A 23789-nucleotide genomic window follows, 5' to 3' on the forward strand; every position below is an offset into this window, starting at 1 on the left:
GGAGTCAGGCCCTCGGTTGCTATAACAACTGGATCCCGGTGGTAAAAATAGTAACTTATTTTTTATTCAACTTCTCTTGCTCTTGGAGGCAAAGAAAATCCATTTCTAGGCTTGTGTTTCCTTACAGGGGGGTCTTCTCTGGGACCCTGCTGAGCCCACTGGCAAGACCTGCTTGAAGCTCGACCGTACTGGGGGCTGGGAGGAGGGGAGAGGACCTGGAGCCGGGGGAGGCCCAAGCCTCTCTCTGAGCAACTCTGCTGGGCCTCTGGGGTTGTGGTTAGCAGCGGACACCCTGAGCCTGGCCTGGCTATTCGAAAAAGTGGGGGACTCTCACCTTGAAAAGCCAGAGATTTTGATTTGGAAATTGAGGTGGAGGGCATTGGAGGAGGAGGTCTGGCTGGTGCCTGGGGACAGGAGTGTCCTGGTGCAGCTGACGGTGAGGCTGGGGGCAGAGGTTGGGGGTCAGAGCAATGGCGACGGAGGTGGTCAGTGAAAAACAGCCACGGTGTGCAGGGCTTGGCCTTACCTTCTTCAATTTGACTTTGGGCTCCTGGAGGTTTAATAACTCCTTGGAACGGGAGGTTCTGTGTGGGCAGGGAGCTCAGAGTCTGCAGAGCGGGGCTCCTCAGGCTGTGTGACCTGGGGAGGGTCCCCTGGTCCCTTTCAGTCTCACTTTCCCTCCTGTATACAAGGGGAAGAGGCGCTGGCCACCACCGCCGTGAGCCCCGCCTTTCTTAACCACGAGACCCCGTAAGAAACACATTTGCCATCCCACCCATCCCAACCAGGACCCAGATGTGTACAAACAAAAGTTTTTTGAATGTGTGTGCAGGCTCAGTACTGTCTGACTCTTTGTGACCCTATGGATCATAGCCCGCCTTGATCCTCTGTACGTGAGATTTTCCCGACAAGAATACAAGAGCCTCCTCCAGGGGGATCTCCCAACTCAGGGATCGAACCTACATCTCCAGCATTGGCAGATGGAGTCTCTACCGCTGAGCCACCAGGGAAGGCCCTTCTTGAATGTGACCTGTTTCTATTGTGTCTCTTAAACTTCGCTTTCTTTTTAAATGCTGCTCACCATCCCGAGGTTGACTCCATGATCATCTCGTGTCATGCGGTCCCACAGAACCTTCCATGATGTTGGCAGTGGTCTGATATGGTAGCCCCTTGAAATACGAGTAGCGTAACCTGCATTTTCAATTTTATTTGATTTTCACTCAGTGTAAGATGTAAACAGCTGCACGAGGCTGGTGGCCGCTGTACTGGAAGTCACAGCCTTAGCAAGTCCAGAGAGCAAGTTGAACCCACGGGGCTCCTTCCAGCCCAGCCCTCCTGGCCCCTCCTCACCGGCTGGACCCTCAGCCCTGCCAGACCCTGTGGCCCACACATCTATCCCTTGGCCTTCATGCTTGGCATGCTTGGCTTCATCCCTTGGCGCTCGTGCCAACCCCGACCTCAAGCTCACCTGGCTGAAACCCCATTCATGATCTCCAGGCTTCCTGTTGCTCCCCTCTGGTCTTCTACTCCTTTCCCCGCCCACCTCCCTGAGCTGTGCTGTGCTTGGTCGCTCAGCCGTGTCCGACTCTTTGCGACCCCATGGACTGCAGCCCACCAGGCTCCTCTGTCCATGGGGATTTTCCAGACAAGAATACTGGAGTGGGTTGCCATGCCCTCCTCCAGGGGATCTTCCCAACCCAGGGACAGAACCCAGGACTCCCACGTGGCAGGCAGATTCTTTACCACCTGAGCCAACAGGGAAGCTAGGTGGCATCAATACCGACCCAGCAGGCCCAGCCAGAAGGGGCCATCCCCCACTTCTAATCCTCCATCAGCAGGGTCTGGTGGATTTTACCTCCTAAGCACTCCTGGATCCCTTCCCTTGTCCATCCCGCCCCGCCAGCCCCGCTGTGGCCTCTGAACGCATATATCTGCAACCCTTCTGGTCCTCACCCATTCCAGGTGTGTGCTCAGCGTCTGGAACCCAGAAATGAATTTGATGGAGTCGCTTTGTCTTTCTCCTTGTTGCAGCTACCTTGGGGCAGAGGACGTGGGTGGGATTATTCTCTGACTGTGTAGTAAGATCTCAAATAAAGCTGGTTATAAAAAGTAGCGGGGAGCTGGGGCTTGGGAAGGGAGGGGAGGAGGCAGAGGTGTGTGGGTGCGAAGGGATGGCCTGTCCTTCTATTTGAGGACTTGTCCTTCCTTGCCGGAGGCTGGCCTGCCCTCCAGCAGCCCCTCAGGGTGTCGCCTCTTCCAGTGGGTAGTTTCACGGAGCCCATCACCCAGCTGAGCCCCTCTAAAGGAGAAAGCTGCATCTTGTACAGACTCAGGGTGGAGGTGGGCAGATCCTGGGTACGTCCAGACGCTTGCGCCCCTATCTAGGGATCACGAGGGTCCCCAGAATCATAGCCTCTGGGAGTTGGGGGGGTTCCCCAGAGTCTGCGGCCATCCCCTTGGGGCCGTCGAGCTTCGAAGGGGCGTCAAGGCGGTGGGGGTTCGCGAGCTACAAGTACCCTCTGGGGCCGGGCACGCGAGGGGCTGCAGGGCGGCCTCGCCTGCAGGCTCCCCACGCCTTGCAGCCCAGCCCCGGCGGGGTGGAGGGCGCAGGGTGGGGAACAGTAAGGCGAGGGCAGCGTGGCTCCGTCTAACAGGCCGTCTTCTGGCTGGAAGAACTACGGGAGGAGGGGGCCCGGGGAATGAGGGGGAAGGGGCTGCATTCGGAAGCTCCCCCCGGAGCCCCCACCCCTCCTCCAGGGCCCCCGCCCCCTAGCAAGGCCGGGAGGGGTCCGCCCCGCGCGGGGAGGGGGCCGGGGCCGCGGGGACTCAGGCGATTGGCCCGGAGCCCCCCCGCCCCGCCCGCCACCATCTGCTCGGATTTGGCGTCGGCGGCTCCCGGCTCAGCTCCAGCTCGGCTCCGCGCGCCCCCAGCCGCCCCCGGCCGCCCCCGCCCCCCGCCCGCCGACCTGCTGCTCCCGCCCCGCGGCCTCTCCGAGTTGGGAGCCCCCGGCTGGAGGCCGATGGAACCGCCGCGATGTTCGCCCCGCGGCTCCTGGATTTTCAGAAAACCAAGTACGCGAGGTGAGTGGCGGGGGGGCGCGGGCGCGGGGGCGCGGGTCCGGCTACTCGCACGGCCAGCGCGCCCCCCGCCCCCACGACTCCCAGAGAATTCGGGGTGACCAATGGACCCTGTCCCTGGGCCGGAAGAACCCGGACGCGAGACGTCGCGGTCTTTGTGAGCTCTGCGCCCTGGACCCGGGAGGCGCGCGGGTTCCCAGCGCCTCAGACACACTTAGCGGGGTGCCCTGGGGCCAGTCGCTTCACCTCTCGGAACCTTGATTTTCAGTTCTGCAAGGCGGGGATAACGAGCGCCGCCACCCTTGGGGCCCCCCCTCGCGATGGTTAAGTGAGAGGATCCCCTGAAAGCACTTTGTACGGGCTCAGTCGCTACCTGGAGCTTTTGTTAATGATAAAAGGCGTTGGCTAGCACCTCCCCTGTCCCCCCTGACCACGCTGTCCCCGCGCCGCCCCATCCCCCCAGCCACCCCTGTCCCCCCCCCCATCACCCTGTCCTCCTTGGCCACCCCTGTTCCCCCTGACTGGCCCTGTCCTCTCACCACCCCTGACCGCCCTCACAGCAAGCAGGACGAATGGGTAAGTGCTCTTTTAGGGTGGGTAAACTGAGGCTCAGGGCCAGGACCTGTGCGTCTTGGCCTTTTCATAACATGAAATCCGTGGCCCCTCCTGGGCCTTGGTTTCCTCTTCTAAAGTGGTGATTTCAGATTGCTGAGTGGAAGCCAAGGTCCTGTGGCTCAGATTCCCAATTAAGGGGCTGGGGGAGGGGAGGGAATATTAAATGGCCCTAAGATTTTGGGAGCGTGGGCTTGCCTGCAAGGTGGATGAAAACCCTTTTCTAGGGTTGGCCCTTGGCCCGCAGGGGTCTCGGGGAGGACAGGCCACTCTGGGCATGCAGCCCTGGCTTCTGCCTCCTGCCCTGGGGGGAGCCTGATGTGGGAGAGGACACTTGCCCTGCCCTGCCCCTGCCCTCCCCCCACGCCTCCCGCCTACAGGGGTGGAGGGGCCAGGCGGTGAGTTGAGCTGGGTGGGCGTCTTTTTTGCTGTGGCACAACACGGCTCATTGTCTCCCAGCAGTCGTTGAGGGCCCTGGTCCCACCACGTCTCTGCAAGTTCCCATCAGAGGGAGCACAGCTTGGCCCCAGAGGCCGGCCTGAGCAGGGCTGGGGGCAGGGAGAGTGGGTCCTTTCCCCCTCGGTCTCATCTCGGTTTCCCCTGGAGGGAGACGTGTTCTGTCTCCTTCATAAAGTTGGGGAGTCCCCCTGGGAAGGGGATACCAGTGGAAATTCCTGTGGAGTTTCTCTTGGGACGAAGGTGGGAGGGGCTGGCTGCACAGATCTGTGAGGTCTCCTCTGGTGTGGACACTCGGACTTTCTTAGGCTTTTCTCAAGGGTCCGGTGTGCTTGTGTGAGATCTAAGTTGGTGGAGTGTTCACTCAAAGGGAAGGGGAATGCCCAGGACTGGAGGCTACACATGCAGACACTGGGGGAAGGAGCTCTGTCCCATACCTGCTGTGTGATCTTGGGTAGGTGTCTCAACCCCTCTGGACCTCTGCTGGTTAATCTATAAGACAGGGGGGTTGGTGTAAATGATGGCTAGATTTAGGCACTGGTGCTGCCCGCTCCCTTACTGGAATAGAGCTCCAGCTGGGCTGAGGGCTGGACCGTGAGCCCTTTCTTTCCTGCTGCGACTGATGACTCTTCTCCGGGTAATGAGCCCAGTGAGGAGACGGAGTGCATCGATTGTTTCTGTTCTTTTCCTCCTGGTGCGGCCCTTTTTACCGTCCAGTCCACGTATTAGGGCCGTAATCAAGGCTTTGTGATTGAGTGGATTCAGTAGTATAAGTGAGTTCTCTCCAGTAGAGATACCGTACAAGTCGTAGAGGAAGTTTTAAATTTCCTAGTGGGCATTCAATTTATTTATTTATTTTTTTAGGTTGATTTTTAGTTTTTTATTTTTTTAATTTTAAAATCTTTAATTCTTACATGCGTTCCCAAACATGAACCCCCCTCCCACCTCCCTCCCCATAACATCTCTGTGGGTCATCCCCATGCACCAGCCCCAAGCATGCTGTATCCTGCGTCAGACATAGACTGACGATTCAATTCTTACATGATAGTATACATGTTAGAATGAGTGGGCATTCAATTTAATGTGTGGCTTATGTCCCAACTCAGTGTCATAAAAAGGTAAAAAGAAACAGGTGAAGTTAATTATGAGAATATATTTTAGTTAACTCTATCTAAAGGACGTTCAATACGTAATCAATATAAACAAATTATTCAAGTGCTCAGTAACGACACACAGGTGGTCAGTGACTGCCATATTGGACAGGACAAGACCATCCTCCAGGGTGAGATATGGATGTTAATCCATTTAGGCTACCATAATAAAGTACCATAGACTGGGTGCCTTATAAACAGCAGAAAATTATTCCTCACAGTTCTACAGGCTGGAGGTCTGAGGTCATGGTGCCAGCATGGTCTGGGTCTGGTGAAGGCCCTCTTTCAAGTTTCAGACTACTGATCTCTTCATATGTTAGAAAGACACCGGGTCAGCTCTTTGGCCTCTTCAGATAACGGCACTAATTCCATTCATGAAGGCTCCACCATCGTGATCTAATCACGTCTCAAGTGTTCTACTTCCAAATGCCATCACATGGGGGGTTGGATTTCAACATGTGAATTTTTTTCGTAGGTGGGAACACAAACATCCAGTTCTTAACAGTGCTTTTAGTTAAATGCAGTGCAAAAGATGCTTTCCTTCTCTGAGCCTCTGTTTCTCAGTGGCTGATTGGACCAGTTATCTTTAAGGTTCTAACCTCAAGTCCTTGAATGACTTATCTACATCCAGGAACACACTTATTGCAGAGCTATAGGAATTAAAGACGGGGCGCAGAGCTCAGCGAATTGGCCAATGCAACAGAATAGAGAGCTCAGAAACAGATTCGTGCATATAAAGACATTTGGCTTTTGACAGAGGCGGCATTGCTGACCAGGCAGGGATGGTTTAGTGAATCAATGGTACTGAGACAGTTAATCAGATGGAAGCAAGAAAACTGGAGCCCTACCTCACACCTTACAGAAAAAGCATTCGTAGATGGGTTACAGATTAACAAGTGGAGGATTTCCCTGGTGGCCCGAGCTGAGACTCTGCACTCCCAATGCAGGGGACGGAGGTTCCATTGCTGGTCAGGGACTAGATCCCACATGCCGAAAACAGAAGTTTTCGTGCTGCAATGACGGTATGCTAATGCTGCTAAGTCACTTCAGTCGTGTCCGGCTCTGTGCGACCCCAGAGACGGCAGCCCACCAGGCTCCCCCGTCCCTGGGATTCTCCAGGCAAGAACACTGGAGTGGGTTGCCATTTCCTTCTCCAATGCATGAAAGTGAAAAGTGAAAGTGAAGTCGCTCAGTCGTGCCCGACTCTTTGCGACCCCATGGACTGTAGCCTACCACGCTCCTCCGTCCAGGGGATTTTCCAGGCGGACTTGGGTGCGGGCGGAAGAGGAGTGGACGCCCCAGCCCTGCCTGGTCCTTTCCGTCTCGCAGTGGGGGTGGCCACGTCTACCCTACGTGCGGCAACCCAGCTCGCGCCTGCGCTCCGCCGCGCGCCTGCCTTCTCGGAGTCGAGGCAGGTGTCATCGCGAGATGAGCTCGACGGAATGGCGGCAGCCGGTCAGGGGAACTGTGAGGAAAATTTTGAGTCCCTGGACCTTGCAGAACTCGCTAAAAAGCAGCCATGGTGGCAAATGCTGTTTAGGCAGGAATCTGAACCTTCAGCCAAAAATGTAGAGCGTGGCATCCCAGCTGTTAATTGATGTCATTTGGTGAAGGACAGGGAAGCCTGGTGTGCTGCGGTCCATGGGGTCGCAAAGGGTCGGACACGACTGAGCGACTGAACACCACCTGGATAGTTTCATATTCCAGAAGGTGGGAAAGTTGGCTGCGACGGCTTTGGGAGGTGAGTTTCTTCCCTTTAGCTTGTGAACCATACTAGGTCCATCGAAGTGGACTGGCAGTGGGTAGAGAAGGGCACAGGAGAAAGCCAAGGAGCAGCTGCAGATCCGAAAGAACAGCGGATGCCTGCACAGAGAGAAGAAAGAAAGTCACTTAGCTGTGTCGGACTCTTTGTGGCCCCATAGACTGTAGCCCACCAGGCTCCTCTGTCCATGGAATTTTCCAGGCAAGAATGCCGGAGTGGTTGCCATTTCCATTGCCGGGGTATCTTCCCGACCCAGGGATCGAACCTGGGTCTCCTGTGTTGTGGGTGGACTTTACTGACCGAGCCGCCAGGGAAGCTGCAGGCCAGCAGCAAAGCGGAGGAGCTGGTGTCGTTTGTGAAGAAAAATCTTCTAGCGGCTGGTGGATTTTTTGGAGGCTTTCTGCACTTCCATTTTTCCTGTTTTTTTGAGCCAGCAGTCTCGTGACTTCACCCTAGACCAGCACGTCTCTCCCCTTCTTCTCCTGTGGCTCCCTACCTGCTATGGTGTATCTGAATGGCTTCTGTAGGCATCTGTTGGTTCACCTGGATAACGACCGTACTGTGAGCTTGACCACAAGTGGACAAACAGTAGCCATTACCTTTTCTAGCACACGTCACTTGGACTAATCTGTAGGTCAGCAAGAATATTCCTTTCTCTCCTTCAGAAGACACTGACCAGAACATGGTACGAGGTGGCCCTCTGTGGAGGATGAGTGGGCCCTCAAAGGTTGTCCCAAACTTGATTTGCAAAAGAAAGAACAAGCATGTAAGATACTGGATGTTCTGCATGGAAAGGAACTGAATGCATTTGCCTTTAAGCATGAAAAAACATTTACAAGTGAAATTGTTTTTTAAAATTGGAGACCTTTTGAAAACTTAAAACAATATCTTTTGGCCCTCATGCTAGGTAGAGATTTCTGAAGCACAGAGATGTCCAAACTATAAAAGGTTGATAAACTCAACTACAGTAGAAAATTTTACATGTTTATTCGCCAAAAATAAAAAAATGCCAAGAAAACAAGAGAAGACAAGCCACAAACTTGGAGGACTTAGCAGCACGTTTAACCAACAAGTAATTCATACCCAGAATCCGGAATTCCATGGTGGTCCAGTGGTTCAGGGGCTTCCCCTGGTGGCTCCAGTGCAGGAGACACAGGAGACTTGGGTTTGATCGTAGGTCAAAAAGGTCCCCTGGAGAAAGAAATGACAACACACTCCAATATTCTTGCCTGGGAAAGTCCGTGGACAGAGGAACCTGGCGGGCCACTGTCCACGGGCTCGCAAAAGAGTCAAACACGTGTTAGCGACTAAAACCACCGCCACCGCCAGTGGGTAAGACTATACGCTTTCACTGTTGTGGCCTGGGTTCAATTCCTGTTTGGGGAGCTAAAATCCCACAAGCCACACAGCATGACCAAAAAAGTTTAATATCCAGAATCTATAAAGAATTGCAATAAGGAAAAGACAACCCAGTACAAAATGGGAAAAGAGTCATTTCTGGAAGGGAGAACACAGATGAGCGGCAAGCATGTGAAAACTGCTCACTTGTGTTAGCGCAAGGAAATGCAAAGTAAGAGTCCTCGGGATGCCGTGCTTGTATCCAGTATGTTGGAAGTCTGACAAAACTATTATAATTGCTTTGGAAAACAAATTATCATGTGAACCTGGGCACAGCCATTTTTGTCTGGGTGTCTGCCCTAGAGAAACTCTGCACGCGTGTGCACCAGGGGAAGATGGCCCAGAAACTTCTCAGCAGCATTGTTCATGATAAGCAAGACCTGGAGGCAGCCCAGAGGTCCACGCTGATTGAACAGGGTGTCCTTATATAGTGGAATAGTAATCCTGCAATGAAAACAAACTCCAGTTGCAAAGAGTGTATGGCTAGAACGCACGGATGTGTTGAATGATAGTAAAACACGGAAGAAAGCACGACTCCAATCGTGTAACACACAAAGCCCTGCACACCAGCTGTGTGGTTTAGGAATGCAGAGAACGGTATGCAGAAAGTGAGAAAGTGGTGATTACAAGGTCAGGTTAGTGGTCACCTCTAAGGGAGGGAAGGAAAGGTACACAGGGTGCTTCTGGGTGTTTGTAATTCTTTGAAACATATTTTGATTTATTTTTGGCTGTGCTGGTCTTCGTTGCCAAGCGGGGGCTTCTCTCTGGTAGTGTACGGGCCTCTCATCGTGATGGCTTCCCTTGTAGGGCATGGGTTCTAGGGCTCAGCAATTGCAGTGTGTCGGCTTAGTTGCTCCACAGCTGGTGAGATCTTCCCAGACCAGGGTTCAAACCTGTGACCCCTGCATTGGCAGGTGGATTCTTAATTGTTGGACCACCAGGGAAGTCCAGGGTCTTGAGAATAAAAATAAATTTGGTTCTATGTGTCCTGGAAGGCAACAAGGTCTCACATTTCCTGGGCGAGCCCCATGAGGCCACACCTCACTGCAGGGAGACTGGGGAGTGAAGTCCCATCTGTCTGTCTGTGCCCAGAACAACACCTGGCACCTGAGTAGTGACCAGTCAAGATCTGTTGCGTGGATCCTGGCTGTGTGACTTTAGATGATTGAATCAAGCTGTGCAGACACCAGTGTCCTCTTTGGCTTAATGCAGTGTGACCTTAACTTGGGGGGGGGGGTCATTATAAAATAGCAATGTGGTTATAGAGGTAGCTCATGCTCCTTGGAGAAAAGTTTTTAAATCCTGGGAAGTAGGTATAAAAAAGCAGCAGACCCTCAATCCCATGGTCCCGAGATCATCGCTTTTAAATGTGTTGATTTTTCCTCTAGTCTTTTTCTCCTGTGGATACCTTGCAGCTAGCACCCCTGATTGGTAAAAATTGACTTGCTATACTCCCTTCTCCTTCCTCTTTCCTAACTGCTTGCAGCCGCAGTTCGACATGGGCTTTTGCGTGTGTCCCAACTCGCCATCACACCCTGTTTTATTTCACTTTTTCCCTCTGTTGGACATGCAGGTTGTTTTCTGGGTTCTGCTTCTGGGCAGTCACGCTGCGGGAGCGTCTCTGCAGCGCACGCTCCATCCTTTGTCCATTCAGGGTGTTGCCCTGGTCACCAGGTCCATGTGAGGATCGCCGGCTGCCAAGACGACAGTGACCAGGCTGGGGACCCCCACCCCCTTCTCAGCGCAGGTCCTGCCGTGGTGTTTGGAGTTGCTCCTAAGCTCCGAGATGGGTTCTCACTCCTTCCATGGCAGCTTCCTGGGGAAGGAGGAGGAGCCTGGGGCCGGTGCTGTGACCCTGCCCTCCTCTCTGCTCCTTCTCACGGGCAGGGGGCTTTTCCCTGAGCCCCGCTTTCCCCTTTGCAAGGGAGGTTGACAGGAGGGGGTGCTGACTCTTGTGCTGGCCCTGGGAGGCCTTCTGTAGGTTTAGTCCTGTCTTGCTGCCTGAAGTCCCTTCAAAGCTGCTTTGTCCTGCTTCAGCCGGGACTCCGATTTCTGGAGGTCACAGTTTCCCTAAACCTTGGCGGTCCTTAAGGCGATTAAGATGAGGTGCGTGAAGCAGCTGGCGAGGTGCCTGGCCTACAGGTGGTGCTTCGGAGCATGGCTGTTTGTCATGGTGACTCTGATCCGGGGTGTCTCTTTCCAGAGAAGCTTGGAGGCAGTTTGTACAAAGCAAGTTCCTGAAGATCCAGGGGCTGTCAGAGAAACCCTTCCATCTTGGCGAAGCTTTCTCTGACTTCAGCAGGTGGCCGGGTGGATGGAGAAAGGGTGGGTGGGGAGGTGAGGTTCATGGTTGCGTCTGTCTTGCTGGACTAACCTGGGGACAGGGCTTCATGGAGTAGAGGGAGGTGACCCATACTTAAAAATTATTTACTTGGCTGCACCAAGTTTATTTTTTTAAATGTATTTCTTTATTTTCAACTGCACTGGGTCTTAACTGCTGCGAGCGGGCTTTCTTGGTTGCGTTGAGCAGGGGCTTCTCTTGCTGTGGAGCACGGGCTCTAGGCCCAAGGGCTTCAGCCGTTGGGGCCCGAGGGCCTAGTAGCTGCAGTGCGTGTGAAATCTTTCCAGCCCAGAGATCGAACCCGGATCCCCCGCAGTGGCAGGCTGACTCTTACCCACCGGACCACCTGCCCCAGGTGTTAGTTGCGGCACTCAAAATCTTTGACCTTAGTTGCGGTAAGCAGCACCTTTTCAGTTGCAGCATGCGAACTCCTTAACTCCTTGTTGCGGCAAGTGGAATCTAGTTCCCTGACCAGGGGTCGAACCCAGGCCCCCTGCGTTGGGAGCACCAGGGAAGTCCCGACCCTCGGTTTCTGTACATCATCTCCTCTGACCCTTGGCCGTGCTGGGAGTGGCTGCAGTTTTCATTCCTGCCTGCTTTGCCCAGGGGTCGTAGCGCAGTCGGTAGGATTCACACCTGGGTTCGCCTGGCCTCTGCTCTGCCTTTCTGCCTCCTGTGCAGACCTGGGGGCTGACAGCAGTCACTGTCACCAGCGGCTGCAGGGTGAGAGTCTCACACGCGGCATGTTATAGGATCATCTGCTCCCTGCCGGATGCAGGGAATTAGTCCTCCCCACTGCCCACACCCTGGCCGGGCCTGGCAGGGCTCCCGGAACACACCATCATCGGCCTCCTTCATTCATTCACTGACGGGCCCGCCCCCAGCGCTGTGGGGCCGAAGCAGTGTCCCCGTGAAGCCCGCTTGCTCTACGTCTGGATAATCTCAAGTTAAAAGTCAAGCTGACAAGCTTCTCGACAAAATGGGTTCTGTCCTTTCGACAGCTGTGCTTCTATAGAGACAGAACTGAACACTGTAAAACGGCGGCCTCCATATGATTGAAGACTGGATGGTTTCAAAGACAGCTTAAGGTGGGGCTTCCCTGGTGGCCCAGGGCTAAGACTCCATGCTCCCAGTGAAGGGGGCACAGGTTTGATCCTTGGTCTGGGAGCTAAGATCCCATGGGGCATGGCCAAGGAAATACGTAGAAAGACAGCGGAACGTAGTTAACTTTTACACACGTCTTTGACATTTGTTGCTGGGCAGCCTTGCTTGGATGAGTAATGAAGACAGATGCAGTTTATTATTAATGTCATATGATTTATTTTTATTGACTATCACAGCAGAATCGTTTTTATAGTCAAGATTTTCACTTGTTTTTGGGTTTTGGTAACAGTGGTAATCTAAAGGTGCTCTGTTCAGGGCTGTAGGCCTAGCCACATGTGGCTTATTTAAAAGTAAATTTTGGGACTTCCCTGGCCGTCCATTGGTTAAAACTCCATGCTCCCAGTGCATGGGGCACCAGATCAAACTAAGACCCGACATACTCTGTGGCCAAAACCAAAAAGTACATCTAAATTCATTAAGGTAAAACAAAACGAACAAGCTAGTTCCAGCCACACTTCAAACGTTTGCTCCATTGTCACAAGGGGCCAGCAGCCGCTCTACGGGAGAACACAGACATTTAACATTTCCATCACTGCAGAAATTCCTCTGGGAGAGCACTGGCCTACAAGGTTCAAGTGGAAAATGTAATTAAAAGACTCCACAAATGTAAATTAAAGCAAATGTCAGAAACTGAAACCGTTTATGTGACTCTTAATTCTAAAGTATTCAAAAATTCCTATTAAATTGAAAAGGCAAAATTCAATTAAGATGGGTGAGTATAACATTTTAACGTCAAGCAGTATTTAAGTTAAAGCTGAGATATTTTATTTGAGTTTTTGGAAAATGTAATTGAAACCCATCTTATGGAAATGAAATTGCTCACGCCTCAAGTCCAACGTCCAGCTCGTTGCCAACATAAGGTCTAGGTGGGGATCAGGCTTATGGTTGCCAAGGGGAGGAGGAAGGAGAGGAGTGGACTGAGAATTTGGGGTTGGTGGACGCCAACTGTCATACAGAGAATGGATGGAACGGTCCTGTTGTGTAGCACAGGAACTGTCCAGGGTCCAGGGATAAACCACCGTGTGAATGTGAGTGAAAGTCGCTCAGTTGTGTCCGACTCTTTGTGACCCCACGGACTGTACAGTCCATGGAAGTCTCCAGGCCAGAATACTGGAGTGGGTAGTCTTTCCCTTCTCCAGGGGATCTTCCCAACCCAGGGATCGAACCGGGGTCTCCTGCACTGCAGGCGGATTCTTTACCAGCTGAGCCACAGGGAAGCCCCTAAACCATCATGGAAAAGAATATTTTATCTGTATGTTTTGGCAGTGCTGAGTCTTCATTGCTGCATGTGGGCTGTCTGTATTTGTGGCAAGCAGGGGCTCCTCTCTAGTTGCAGTTCGAGGGGGCTTCTCACGGGCTCTGGAGCTCAGGCTCAGGAGTTGTGGCCCACGGGCTCAGCTGCCCCATGGCGCGGGGAAGCAAGCTGCACAGACCGGGATCGAACCCGTCCCCTGCCTTGGCAGGTGGATTCTTAACCACTGGCTCACCAGGGAAGTCCAGAAAGGAATATTAAAAAATAATGTGAATATTAATATATGTAAAACCAAATCACTTTGCTGTACAGCAGAGATTGGCACAACGTTCTAAATCAACTATACTTCCATTAAAGAAAGAACAGGACTTCTGTCTTATGCAAGGTGCCTCTAGTCCTGCACGTGTAGAAGTTCAGGACTGACACAAATGTATTAGTATTTCATGTGTCCTTCAGCTGCCACGCGCACCTACTGGGAATTCCAGGGCAATTCACGAGTGTCTTTGAAACCTGGAACCGAAACGGGAAGAGAGACAAACTGGATGCTGGAGATTGTTGCCTTGAGAGGAAGGCTTTCGAGGATGAATCGAGGTCCTCCCTCGGTACCCCCCTGGGTGAGGGGTTAGTTCCAGGACTCCCTCGACTCCCAGAGTCTGTGGAGCGGATGCGCCTCTGTATCCTTGTGTTCCGCATCTGTAGATTGAGCCAGCTGCCGGTCGCTAGTGGTTTCCACCTGCGGTTGGTGGATCCCTGAGATGTGTAACCTCTGGTGGGGAGGGCCGACTGGAGTTTGTCTTTCTCTTACCCAGGTCTTTCTGCTGCTCACATCCTTCTTGTTCCCAGTGCCACACGTGGCGTCATCCACAAAGCTCCACGGCATTTGGATGTAATCGTTTTTTGTAATTGTGGTAAAATATGCATAATGTAAACTTTGCCGTTTCAGCAATGTTTATTTTATTTAGCTGTGCTAGGTCTTAGTTGCAGCATGTGGGACCTAGCTCCCTCACCAGGGATCAAACCCGGGCCCCCTGCATTGGGAGCTCGGAGTCTTAGCCACTGGACCACCAGTGAAGTCCCTGTCATTTGCAGACTCTTATGGTAGCAGTTCTGACTGGTGTGAGGTGGTGTCTCATTGTATATCTCCCTTTTGAAGGCTGAATGACACTCCATTGTATGGATCTGTACCCATGTGTTGCTCAGAGGACACAGGACAGGAGATGTGACTGCGGACTTGTCTGGGGCCTGCCAGTATTGTTCACAAAGCGGACGTCCAGGGTCAGAGCTCACACTGCTGACCACGAGCGCCGGATCCCCCGTGACCAAGGTGCTCGACGTCTCGTTAACAGAGCAGCCTGTGTTTGTGTGAGCAGGGCCCCCTTAACCCTGGCCTGCAGCACACTCCAGAGATCCATTGCCTTGGTGTCAGCTAGCACTCGTTAGAAACCCGCTGCAGGCCTGTGGAATCCGACTCTTCACTGTCATAGGGTCCTTCAGTGATGGGGTGTGCATGAAAGTTGGAGAAGCACAGATCTAAAGGACAGGGTTAGGGACAGAGGCCCTCCTGTTTCAGGGTGGTGCTGCCTGCGTGCAGCTCTCACGGGGTTCTCGTTACTGCTCAGTCTCTGAGTCGTGTCCGACTCTTTGCAACCCCATGGTCTGCAGCCCCCAGGCTTCATGTCCTTCATCTCCCACACTTTGCTCAAGTTCGTGTCCATCGAGTCAGTGATGCCATCCAATCATGTCATCCTCTGTCGTCCCCTTCTTCTCCCGCCTTCAGTCTTTTCCAGCATCAGGGTCTTTTCCAGTGAGTTGGCTCTTTGCATCAGGTGACCAAAGTATTGGACTTTAAGCTTCAACATCAGTCTTTCCAATGAATGGGTTGATTTCCTTTAGGATTGACTCATTTGATCTCCTTGCAGTCGGAGGGACTCTCAAGAGTCTTCTCCAACATCACAGTTCAAAAGCATCAATTCTTTGGCACTCAGCCTTTTTTATGGGCTTCCCTGGTGGCGCAGAGGTTAAAGCATCTGCCTGCAGTGTGGGAGACCTGGGTTCAATCCCTGGGTCGGGAAGATCCCCTGGAGAAGGAAATGGCAATCCACTCCAGTATTCTTGCCTGGAGAATCCCATGGACGGAGGAATTTGGTGGGCTACCGTCCACGGGTCGCAGAGAGTCGGACACGACTGAGCGACTTCACTTTTTTTTCAGCTTTTTTTATGGTCCAGCTCTCACGTCCTGATAGGATTGCTAGAGTAGGACAGTAGAGCCCCGACTGCCCTCCTTCCCTTGTGCCCAGGACAGACATCACTAATCGACCACGGAATTCAAAATCATCCTTCCCACTGAGCAGAGGGAGCCTCGGGTTCCTCAACCCAGCGCCCTTGACCAGCAGAGACAAGATCAGGGGCGTGGCCAGGTGGGTGCAAGAGGACGTGTGGGTTGGGGGCTTCCCTGGGGGCTCCCTGGGTGAGAATCCACCTGCCAGTGCGGGAGGTGTGGATTCCCTGGTCTGGAAAGATCCCACCAGTGGCAGAGCAGCTAAGCCCGCGCATCACAGCTGTTGAGCCTGCGCTCTCGAGTAGGGGAGCCACAACTGCGGAGCCCGTGAGCGCTAAAGCCCGGGCTCCGCAACGAGGCGAGGGAAGCCACCCCGGTGAGGAGCCTGTGGATCGCAACCAAAGGTAGCCCCCGCTCGCTCGCCGCAGCTAGAGAAAGCCTGTGCGACTGTGAAGACCCAGCACAGCCAAAAGAAGAAAGTGGATCGAGATCTGGGTAAATTAATTCCCAGTGTCCCAGACTGCCTCTCTGCCTCTATTGTTTTCCATGTTAATTGCCGCCACAGTAAAGACCTGCACCATTTCCCAAGTGTTTTGCACATTCCAGGCTCTGCTTCCAGTACTGTGTGCTTTGATTCTTACCCATCCCGGGTCCTGCCAGACCAGTGTCCTTGGCCCCGAGTTACAGATGAGGTGCCGGGGAGGCTGGCCCGGTGGCCAGGCAGAGGGGCGGCCAGCTCTAACCCCAGCTCCATCTAACCTCAAGTTTGAGCTTTTGCCAACCCTCCCTCCAGGGATCCCCAAGCCGCCAGAGCTCCTGGCTGAGGCCCAGAGGATCCCCAAGCCGCCAGAGCTCCCGGCTGAGGCCCAGACGCCTGCAGCCCCTCCCTGGGGGGCGGGGGTCTGGGAACCCCTAGCCAGATGAGCGGAAGGGCCGCTGGAGTTGACCCTGGAGTGCTGGCTTAGTTCTCAGTGTCACTGTGGACAGTGGTTTGCTGTGACTAAGTGAAAATGAAAGAAAGTGAAAGTCTTAGTTGCTCAGTCGTGTCCAACTCTTTGTGACTGCATGGACTGTACCCCACAGGCCCCTCTGTCCGTGGAATTCTCCAGACAAGAATACTGGTGTGGGTTGCCGGTCCCTTCTCCAGAGGAGCTTCCCAACCCAGGGATCGAACCTGGGCCTCCGGAATTGCAGGCAGATTCTTTACCATCTGAGCCACCAGGGAATCCTTGACTAAGGGAAGTCACTTCTTAAACAGCAGAGCGTCTGAGCTCGTTGCAGACTTTGGTGTGTTCAGGGCTCCGTGGGGCCTGGAGCTGGAGGCCCGGTGCCCACAGAGGCCTCAGCCCCTCTCCAGGGCTTTTCCCTGCTCTCCACTTTCCCACCGTCTCCCTCCATCACCCTGGACTCTGTTGGTGCCCCTGCCTTCTCCTCACAGTTTCTGCTTTCTCGTAGCCTCAGCTCTCCACCTCTGCTGCTTGCGGCCTCCATCCTGTTCTGTATTTGACTTCCTTCCTTGGCTGTCTCCCCCACGAGCTTGGGGGTGTGTCCTCTCTTTACCCGCGAGTGAATGGTACACAGTAAATGCAGCAAGTCCCCAGCAGATTGAGGTCTGTTCCGAGAATGCATTCATGAGTCCAGTTTGTAAGTCCGACAAAGTTAGCCTAGGTACCCAACTAACACAGGAGTGTACTGTTGCAGGTTTATAATACTTTTTCACACAGATAATACATAAACACACACACACACAAAGAAAACATTCTAAATGTTATAGAACAGTTCCTTGAAAAGTCCAGCAGTCCAGTACAACAGCTGGCATACAGGGGCGGGCATCGGATCAACAGGCAAGAAGAGTTACTGACCGGAGAAGGGAGAGGAGGTGAGAGATGGCAGAACTGAAGGGTCTCCAGCAGTAGGAGACATGGGGCACGCTGATGCTAATGGCACAGCTCTGGTTCCTTGCTGGATTAAATTCTATCTACCTTCTTGGAAAAAAAAGAAAGACCCAGTGATGTCTGGGTAGTAGCACGTTCGAATCTTTGGAAGTTTGCAACTTGGGACTTACTGTGCTTGAGAAACGGAAGTAGGATTTCACCGTGGTGGCTTCTGGCGTCAGACCTCCCGTGTGTGCCTCGGGGAGCCCCTCCAGTGAATGGCTGTGGTCTTGGGCACGGCTGTGATCTTGGGCACGTTTACTTGGCCTCTGTGTGCCTTGGTTTCCTCTTCTGAGAGATGGGGAATAATAGTAGCACTAATCTCACAGGGTCGATTGAGTCTCTGAACATCAGTGTCCTCATCTGTAAAATGGACAAAATAATTGGGCCCCGTTGTGAGACATTTGGAAGACTAAATGCTGACCTTGGCCCGTGCTTGGCCCACGTTCGGCATGCAGTGAGTGCTCTTGTGTTGTGTCGTCCGTCTTGGTCCCGTCACTCCCCAACTGGGGGCTCTTGGGCTGGTCACTCAGCTTCCCCGGGACTCAGGTCCTCCATCACTGCATGAGGTGTGGGCCCGGCACATACACGTATCAGCGGGTGGGGTGTGTCCCTCTGGCCGCAGACTGGACAGTGAGTAACCCTGAATGAAGCAGAGTCCTTAGGGTCACTCCAGGAGTGACTCGTCTTGGGACCAGGTCCCTGCACCCTCAGGTCCTGCTTTTCAGGGGACCTGAGCTGCAAAGCTGTGATCTTCAGGCCTGGGTGGGGGCTCTGCCCTTGGGCTCCCTTCTTCCGCCCGATGGTGAAGTTTCCCTTCCTCCCAGAAAGTCCAGCTGAAGGAGTCATCAGGGGCGTGAGGGCATCTGGATTGGGGTTGTTGGGATGCCCCTGAGTCTCTGCCATATGAGCAGATATCACCACTCAGAAGGCAGGAGCCCTGGGGATTCTGCAGCTGTTTTTTTATCTATCAATCATCTGTGCAGCGTGTGGGATCTTTGTTCTCCAACCAGGGATTGAACCCGTGCCCCCTGCATTAGAAGCGCAGAGTCTTAATCACTGGACCGCCAGGAAAGTCCCCCCGACTTTAATAATTACTGCTGGGGTTGAAGTCTTTAGGTGGGGGTGGGGCAGGAGATGGAGGGGCGAGAGGGTGGGTCTGCGCCACGTGTGTTGGCGGACTGCGGAGAGGACAACCAGGAACACGTTCCCCGCCCTCGACGTGGACACATAGCTGCACCACACAGTTGCATCTGTGTTTCATTTGTTCATAAATTCAGCAATAATCACCACACGTGGCGAGGTTTCGAGGGACACAGGACAAGCTCCAAGACAAGCTCCCTGACCTCCTGGAGCTCACGTCCTGGTGTGAGAAACGGACTACAGATGGATGACTATGTGATGGGATTTCAAGGGGTAACTGGCCAGACAAGAATGTGAGGTGCAGGGTGCATTGAAATTAACTCTTGTGGGACTGTTTGGAGGAAATGTACGTACACCTGCGTACAGGGGGTGTGCGTTAAGCGCTGGACTGGCTCCGCAGGGATGGGGTGCTTGCTGCAGGGCTGGGCGCCCCGGGGAGCTGTCCTTTCAGCACCAGCAGGTCTCAGCTCAGTGCCCTGTGCCTGCAGACCTGAGCTGACAGACGTGCAGGGGGTCCTGGGAAGTGACAGTTGTCTGGAGACCCCGCGCCACTGGCAGTGCAGACTCGCACCTCAGATCCATCCCGACACAGCCCCCCCGCACTTCCAGGTTCCTCCCAAGCCCTCGTCTCAGGCAGGGGCCAGCATGGCAGGCCTTGTGTCTTTGGCCACTGTTCCCCAGCCAGACTGCAAGCTCCCTGGAGCAGGGGTGGGTTGGGGGCTATTCAGATCCCCCGTTTTGTCCCGTGAGGGGCCAGCATGGTCTGGCGTGTGGTGGGCGTGACTGACTTGTCCACTGGTTGGGCACCCACAGTTGGCCAGTTGGTTCACTGACTCACTTGAAAACCTTGTTTGAGGACCAAGCCTGGGGCAGGAGAATGAACCCCGTGCAAAGCTTGCCCCCTCCCCTTCTGATGCTCATAGTTTAGGGGAGGGCTTGATCTGCTCATAGTATGTGAACAAATGCATAATTGAGATATCGATACATATGCTGGAAATGTAGGTATGGTTTCTGCTTGAGTGCCTGGGTGAGGAGGGTTTTGAGGGTGACTTCGGGCCTTTCAGTTATAAGTAAGAGAAGTTTCAGTTTGAACTGGCTTAAGAGAGAGAGAGAAAGTGGCGGAGGGCGAGGAGGGAGGGAAGAGGAAGGAGAAAGAGGAGGAGGGAAAAGAAGGGAAAGCAGGTTGATCTTCGGAAATGGAAAGGTTGTAGGTTCAGGTCCAGCTGGACCCAGAGTCTCCAAGGGGACCGGGCTGCCTCTGCCCGTCCCTGGGCTCTGTCTCTGCTGGCCTCTCATTCTCTGGACAGCTCACAGCCCTTATGGGTGGAGAACATCCTGCAAACTCCTCCAGGAGCACCACGGCCCTGCAACCGAGTCTTCTTGTCCTGGCTTGGATTTCATGCCCATTCTCAGACCTGTTGGTGATGAAAAGTGGGGGGCTTCTTGGGACCCCCAAGGGACCAGGGCTGCCGGAGCTCACTGAAAAGGGCTACTCGACTGGCTACAGGAGGGTTCCTTGCCGATGTCCCCCTTGGCCTCAAAGCCTGCAGTGTGTATTTGCTCAGTCCCAGGGCACTGTCTTATGACATGAGATTTAAAAAATGAAACCTAGCCTTGAAAAGGAAGGGCATTCTGATACAGGCTGTACCATGGATGAACCTTGAGGGCATTCTGCTATAAACGTAGTGAACAGAATGCTGCTGTTGCCTTCTGCTAATAAGCTAACAAAGGAAAAGACACATCCTGTGTGATTCCACTTACACGAGGTCCTTAGAGTCATCAGCATCATAGAGACAGAAGGTAGAAGGCAGCGTGCCAGGGGCTGGGGGTGGGAGGGGAGTTAGTGTTTCGTGCAGTCAGAACCTTAGTTTGGGAAGATGGAGAGGTTCTGGAGGTGGAATGCTATGGTGTTTGTGCGACAGTATGAATGTGCTTATGCTGGAAGAAGCACAAGCTGGCATCAAGGTTGCCGGGAGAAATATCAATAACCTCAGATATGCAGGTGACACCACCCTGATGGCAGAAAGTGAAGAGGAACTAAAAAGCCTCTTGATGGAAGTGAAGGAGGAGAGTGAAAAAGTTGGCTTAAAGCTCAACATTCAGAAAACTAAGATCATGGCATCTGGTCCCATCACTACATGGGAAATAGATGGGGAAACAGTGGAAACAGTGTCAGACTTTATTTTGGGGGGCTCCAAAATCATTTGCCGGGGTCCAGCCCCGGTGGATCCAGGGTGATTTGAAGGTGGAGACGGAGTCGGTGTCCTTGGAAATAACTTATTTAATTACAGATAGAGAGGGATTAGAAAATTAGCAGAGAAAAAGAGGCTGAATAACTTGGTTTACGTGGGATACCAATAAAATTCCAAGACAAGGAATTTGCACCATCTATGTTGGGCCACCAGTGCCATGTGAATATCGGAAGGTGCCCCTCCTTGGGCTCCTTCTCGCGTGGGCTTGAAACCTGGGGCAAGTAAGCAGACATGGCGAGCACCCACGCTCCAGATGGGAATTCAGCCAGAAAAACGGGGAGCAAGAAAGAACGACATGAGGGAATCACTCTTTCCAGAAACTGATCCCATTTCTTTATTTTTGGGTTTGCTTATATACCTTTTGTTACACATAGGGATGAATACAGAGTCACGCGGGGGTCAGCAGTCCTGACCTTTATCAAAATCAGGTGCTTCACGTAAAAAGGTCTTAGGGATTTTACATCATCTTCTGGCCTTGAGACCTGCTGACATTTTACGACCCTTTCTTTCTGATAACCAAAAAACTTATTTCTTCCAAGGGTGTTTTTTCTTAAACCAGGCACCACCCTCCAAATAAAGTTACAGTCCTATAGGGTGAGGGTATAGTGAGTTACAATCAAGAAAGGAATTTATTTAACCCAAGGTTAACATGATTAATCTTAAAGGTTAATACTTATTTCTCCTATATGCTTAAAGGTTAATACTTATTTCTCCTATATGTTAGTTATATTCATTATAAGGGCAGGGAATATGGAGATTTAGCAGCAAACATCAGCCCAACAAATGAAAATCCTTCACCAATGTTCCCCTTAAGATCTATTTAGTCTTAAGATAATGATAAAGTTACATTTTTACATAGCAAGGACACAGTGATTTATAACAAAGTACAGTGATCTATTACAAAAGAGAAAATTCATTAACTCAAAAAGTCTGGTATTGCTAACCTTAAAAACTACTATATTTCCTTTTCTATATTCCAAATACATTGATTAATATATTCCCAGGTGCCTAAGGATATGGAGGCCTGGCGGCAATCATTGACTCAACGAGAAGAAAAAGCCCTATGCTAATTAAGACTCTCAAAATACTCCAAAACTCTCTGTGCTGTTTATGGTTGAGAGGTAGTAAGCAATCATGTGCCTAGTGGCAGGAGTATGGATAATCCTGTCACACAAGCTAGTCTGTCAGCAGAGAGGTTTGACCTGAGACACCCTTCACACCCAGGGCAGGGAATTAGCAGCAATTATTGGCACAACAAGTGAAAAACCCTTCACCAGTATAATTCCTAGCCAACCCATTATACTGACAATTTCCCAAAAGAATTTGCCTTCAGTAAGTCTAAAACATCTCGTGCCTCTCAGGTTGGGAGGCTGTAAACAATCACATGTGGCCAGATGAACCTATACAGGCGGGCTAGATAACCTTCAGAGGAGTCCGTAAGCTGAAACACTCTTGTCACGCCCAGGAATTTTTGTTGCCTTGGAGCTGCACATTTACTCCTCCAAGAGAAACGGTTATGGGGGAGAACCCCCCGTGAAGTCAGAGGTGTAGGTGAGAGCATAAAACAGACTCTGGTTTTGAGGGTAGATGCTCGGGAACAGGGGGTTTCCTGAGGCTTGATCACGCCTTTGCGTATGCCAAGCCTCCTTCCTCATGACCTTTGCCATGGGCGGGGTTCCTCATGCTGGCCCCCGGCAATCATTGCAGATGGTGATTGCAGCCATGAAATTAAAAGACGCTTACTTCGTGGAAGGAAAATTATGACCAACCTAGAGAGCATATTCAAAAGCAGAGACATTGCTTTGCCAACAAAGGTCTGTCTAGTCAAGGCTATGGTTTTTCCAGTGGTCATGTATGGATGTGAGAGTTGGACTGTGAAGAAAGCTGAGTGCCGAAGAATTGATGCTTTCGAACTGTGGTGTTGGAGAAGACTCTTGAGAGTCCCTTGCACTGCAAGGAGATCCAACCAGTCCATTCTAAAGGAGATCAGCCCTGGGATTTCTTTGGAAGGAATGATGCTAAAGCTGAAACTCCAGTACTTTGGCCACCTCATGCGAAGAGTTGACTCATTGGAAAAGACTCTGATGTTGGGAGGGATTGGGGGTAGGAGAAGAAGGGGACGACAGAGGATGAGATGGCTGGGTGGCATCACTGGCTCGATGGACTTGAGTTTGAGTGAACTACGGGAGTTGGTGATGGACAGGGAGGCCTGGCGTACTATGACTCATGGGGTCGCAAAGAGTCAGACACGACTGAGTGACTGAGCTGAACTGAGCTGATGCTGCAGAAGGACACCCTTCAAAATGGTTAAAACGGCGAATTTTATGTTGTGTCTTACCACAATTAGAAAATTTATGAAAAATAAAGCTCAGTTGAAAATGGTGACATACGCAGGTTGTTTATTAAACGTGAGAGGAAAAAAAGGAACATTGGCCTTAATGCAGTATTATTTATTTATTTTTCAAAAAAATCGTTGTTGAAGTTGTTTCAGTGTTGCTTCAGTTTTCTGTCTGTTTTTTTTTGGCCTCGAGGCATGTAGGATCTTAGCTCCCGGACCAGGGACGGAACCCATAACCCCTGCCTTGGGAGGTGAAGGCTCAACCACGGAGCCGCCAGGAAGTCCCTGACGCAGTGTTATTCAGTGAGGCCCACAGACTTCCCCAGTTGCCACATCAGTGTTTCAGTGACCGCCTCCCAGCAGCAGGATGCCCGTCCTGTCGTTGTGGTGTCTTAACCTTGACCCTTGCGCCTGAGTGCGCACACACGACCTTGACCCTTGGTTCAGCTGGAATCCACCAGGTTGCCTCTGTAAAGTTACCGTTTCCTTCCGTGATGATGCCGTTGCAGAGGGAGGGGAAGTGCTTGAGAGCTTGCAAATATTCCATTCCTCCTATTACGAAAACTTCCATTCGAAAAGTAGAGCGGAGAGTTATGATGGACCCCACAGCCTAACTAAAATTTACTAATT

General features: G+C 52.3%; 1 protein-coding gene across 3 annotated transcripts in view; it reads left to right on the plus strand.

Annotated features, from left to right (window-relative positions):
• Positions 2979-23789, plus strand: part of LOC106503599 (monocyte to macrophage differentiation factor 2) — a 120417-nt gene continuing 99606 nt past the window's right edge. For all 3 annotated transcript variants that reach the window (XM_018040756.1, XM_018040755.1, XM_018040754.1), the window contains exon 1: positions 2979-3081. In XM_018040756.1, the coding sequence (XP_017896245.1) occupies positions 3035-3081 (47 nt within the window). In that variant the 5' untranslated portion in view covers positions 2979-3034. The remainder of the gene's footprint in view (positions 3082-23789) is intronic.

This window comes from Capra hircus, chromosome 25, assembly GCF_001704415.2.
Source record: "Capra hircus breed San Clemente chromosome 25, ASM170441v1, whole genome shotgun sequence".
NCBI lineage: Eukaryota > Metazoa > Chordata > Mammalia > Artiodactyla > Bovidae > Capra > Capra hircus.